Raw genomic sequence first — 4,298 nt, 5'->3', positions numbered from 1 at the left:
TTCCCCCCACACAAATTAGCCCCCCCCCCCCCCACACACACCCTCTTCCCTCCGTTCCCGGTGCCGAGGTATCGACCGCTTCGATCTTGGTAGTAAATTAAGGTGCTGCTCAGGTCCAAGTCGGGCTAATCAGGAGGGGAGCCACTCTCTTTGTGTCTTTCCAGACTATAGGCCTCCACTCAAGCTGAAGGATTTCCTCTGAATTATTTAAAGCTTCTTCCCCCCTAATTCATTTTTCAATGGCTACAAAATCCCCACAGTCAGAAGAAACTCCTTCCACCAGCCCTCCTCCCCAAAACGAAATGAGCAGAGTTTTGAGAGTTCATTGAAAAGTTTTGGCTTTTTAGTTTTTTTTTCTCTCTCTCTCTCTTTTTCTCTCTCTCTCTCTTTCTATAAAAGTTGTAGGTCAGCTCTCGCATTAATCCTGTGAAGGGTGGAAGTTTGAACATTTGAGCGTTTATTAAAAAATAATGTAAAGGCAAGCTTCAGTGATCAACCTTAATTATATACTCTCTCCCTCCCCTTCACCCCCCCATCTGAGCCCAAGTCTTTCGATTCAGCACAAACAAGGACTTGACAAATTGTTGTTATCAAACTGGCGCTGCAGAAATGGCTGTGGTAAAAAAAAGAAGAAGAAGAAGTCTGCCTCGTAACCACAACAGCAGGAGCAGCAGCGCCAGGCGTGAAACATATCTAAAGCTTCCTGTGATTGTGTCCAGGAGAGAAAAGGCAGAGAAGAGAACTCTAATAAAGCATAACAGATGCATGAAAGGCCTTGGATATGAAGGTGTGTACCTACATATACTTATTATTCATTACTCCCCGTGCCACATTATTACTCGGCAGAATCAATATTGGAGGAGAAGCAGAACACAGAGAAAACCGCATTAGGCATTCACCACAGCTGGTTATGGAGTCACAAACTGCTTTTAAGTGCACAGGGCGTGCGTGTGTGTGTGTGTGTGTGTGTGTGCGTGTGTGTGTGTGTGTGTGTGCCTGTGGGTATTCCTATGTAAAATGTAGGGAGAATTTTATTCGGGGTTGCTGTCCATTTTTCTCCACCAAAAGTCAAAATTCCATATTTATTCGCAGTTCCCAATTCCCAATTTTGTTTAAGCAAATTTTAATGAATAAATCAAAAAGTTTGGTATGGGTTCGTTTCAGAAATTTCAAATGTAGTCCAGATTTGGATGGATGGACAAAAATTAGTTTTCTACTTAGAAAAAGTTCAAAATTTCGAATACAATGCAATATTTACTGTCCCTCAGGGCTTCAGTATGTATATTATATTTGAACATACTCCATTCTTTTTTGCACTCCTTCTCAACAAGACTAAATTGGAAAAAAAAAAAAAACTCCATATAAAGCTCTTGTTTAATTAGGCCCATCATAAATATCACAGATCTGATTCTACCATTTGTTTCAGACAAAGTTCTGATGGTTCCAAGAATGTCTAAAAGTAGAATGGTAAGCAGATTTTTATTTATTTATTTTTTTTAGTTATCAGGCTGGTCTCCTGTCAAACCAACTAAGTTTTCTTTGTGAGGCAGACCAGGTTCAAAGCTTTCTTTTTGACAAAGTTTTTAGTTACAGTGGCTTATGAAAATCCTCTGCAACTTTCTGTAGCTGTGCTGATACGAGCCAAGGACACCGGAGAACATACTGGCCAATGGTCTTCACTCTGCCGCTTCCTACTACTCTCCAATTGTGCATTATCTACAATAATTGATGTTTCATTACCTCTCTGTTTTTGCTCTCTACAGAAGTTACTTGTGACCCAAAGTAATAAATTAGAACATCAAATAAGAGCCTGAATTTAAATCTGACTGAATGATTGAACTGATCTAATTACACACAGTAAATTGGATTTGTCTTAAAAAAAAAAAAAGTTTCTTGAAATTACACGTTTTGAATTGAATGCAATTGAATTTATTTTTCCAGACTTAGCCCTGTTTGCACCACATTTAAGATCGTTTGCCAAAATTTACTTCTTTCTCTTTTTCAATTACACAATGAACCGAATTCAGCAGGACCTTTTAAGGTCTGACCATACTTACTTTCCCAGGGTCGTCTTTGGAGCGAGGCACTTTGAGAAAGCACTTGTTCAATGACAAGTTGTGTCGGATAGAATTCTGCAGGAGAAAAAGAGAGAAAAGAAATAAATGACAAGCTAAGTGGTAAATAAACATCAAATGCAACTTTTTAGTGCTGATAACTTTGTGCTTTTACAGTTTCGGTGGCTCTACCAGGAGAAGGGCACATAGTTACTTTGACTTGATCAAGATTCTTACTTTGTCATATTTTTTTTAATGCCGCCATATTTCTTGCTTATTTTGTACAGATTCACAAGAAAGATTTGAAATCAAGAATGCTTTTGCAAACGCGTTTGTTTACCTTCAAAAATGTCCAAGAAGGCGCAGGCGTAAGATCCTGATCGTGATCGTTTCCATCATTATTTCCCACCGCAAACCATCTTGGCTGCACTCAAAGTGGAGCAATATAGGCTGCCATTATTCAATCAGGGAGTTTTGCTAACCCAATTTGAGCATTTTCATTATCAAATTTATTACCGCAGAGTCCAAACAAACAGCTATTTGAAAACCCCTATGTCATTTATAATTTGATTGCGTTCAGCAGCCGACAAAAAACAAGCAACAATAATAAAGTCAAAAATATTTGGACAGTTTAAACAAATTTCTGGAGTCAGTATAAAAGTTTTGTTTTTTTTTTGTTTTGTTTTGTTTTTTTTAAATTAGCCCTTTCAACCTCACATTTTCCAGTGTTTCTCTTCTTTTTTTTTTTCCAAGTAATTAAAATATCACTTAGGGAAATCTAACGAGACTGCAAAGAAAAAAAACAAAAAAACTTGTTTGCATTATTAGAAATGTAAGTTAGTCAAAAGAAACCCAGCAGTTAAAAGGCAGCTTTACAGTATAAGGACACATGCTAATGAGCATCAGAGAGCAGAGTACTAAAGCACGATTCACTGCTGTATTTCGAGACAATGTGGGTATTAAACACTTCTGATGGAGCTGAGTCAGAGAGCACTGCAAGGTCAAATGAGTCTTCTTATGTTGCGCATCTAGTTGCAATGAAAAAAAAGCATAGCTTATGATTATGCAATGTAATACCAGGCGATGAAAAACACACACACACAAACAGATAAAGCTCTTACAAACACAAGTTACACAGGACCAAATAAAAGAAATTAATCAGCTTATAAATTTGAGAAATTACATATTCGCGTTCAACACGACACGGCTGGTATAGAGATTTCAGTCGTGTGCTTTTGCTTGATGCAAAATGACAAGTCACACAAAGGTGAAATCCAAGCAATTACTGCAGCAAAATGCAAACAGCTGGACTGTCGCAAACTGAATTAGATTCGTCTCCCGGACACATCTGAAACATATACTTGAAAAGGGGGAAGCTAAAACGCAAAACTGCCACAGATAATTGGCAAGCAAATACAATACCGGAGCCATGATTTGCAGTAATTGTGAGGCTGGACGCTTATATGATTTTCCAGTCTCGGGCGATACCTGGGTTTGAACGCGTTCTTTGAATACGCGAGGAGCTGTGGTAAAACTAAAGCTTCGATCTCACTGGAATTACTGCAGCTTCTGCTTATTATGTGTGTGTGTGCATGTGCGTGTGTGTGTGTGCAGTGATGAGAGCGAGCTGATACTTCTGTGGGTGAGATCTCATGATATGTGAATTTTTGCGCGTGCGTGTGAGAGGAATGAGAAGAGAAAGGCAGAAGACCAGAGAGGGGGGCCAACAACAGTATACACTAACCTGACATGAACCTGTTCTCCCTTCAGGCTTCTGTTCTCCACTCATCTGCTGCTGCTAATTAATACCACTGGGGAGGAGGGGAGAAGATAGACGGATCGGGGGAGGGTTTTCTCTTTTTTTTCCCCTTCTCCTTCTCCCTTGTTCTTCCTGCTCTACACAAGCTTTGTCTCTCCAGCAAAACCCATCTTCTCCCCGAGTCCGCAGCATATCGTAGCAGCCTGGTCCGCCTTTGCTTTGCCCCGATTCTCCCGAAGAAATGCTTCACCGGTTTTTGCTTTACTTGACAGGTCGCTGGCCGTCCATCAAGGAAAAGCGTGGCAATCAGGTGACTGAACAAGACAAACAGGAATTTTCTCCGCTCTTCCCACAGCCGCTGCAAACCCCCCCCATCTCCCCCCCAAAAAAGTGTATATATATATATATATATATATATATATATATATATATATATATATATATATATATATATACATAAAACACAGACAGTCATATTATATCAA

At 39.4% G+C, this 4,298-nt stretch overlaps 1 protein-coding gene across 1 annotated transcript in view; it reads right to left on the bottom strand.

Annotated features, from left to right (window-relative positions):
- Positions 1–4,298, bottom strand: part of LOC106957456 (forkhead box protein J3-like) — a 100,112-nt gene that overhangs the window by 34,645 nt on the left and 61,169 nt on the right. The window contains exon 4 of the mRNA XM_015048824.1: positions 2,058–2,132. Coding sequence (XP_014904310.1) covers positions 2,058–2,132 — 75 coding nt within the window. The remainder of the gene's footprint in view (positions 1–2,057; positions 2,133–4,298) is intronic.

This window comes from Poecilia latipinna, unplaced genomic scaffold (assembly GCF_001443285.1).
Source record: "Poecilia latipinna isolate Pla-1442-1.1 unplaced genomic scaffold, P_latipinna-1.0 Scaffold904, whole genome shotgun sequence".
NCBI lineage: Eukaryota > Metazoa > Chordata > Actinopteri > Cyprinodontiformes > Poeciliidae > Poecilia > Poecilia latipinna.
Note: the sequence above shows the minus strand (reverse complement) of the source record. Positions and strands in the feature narration are given on the sequence as shown.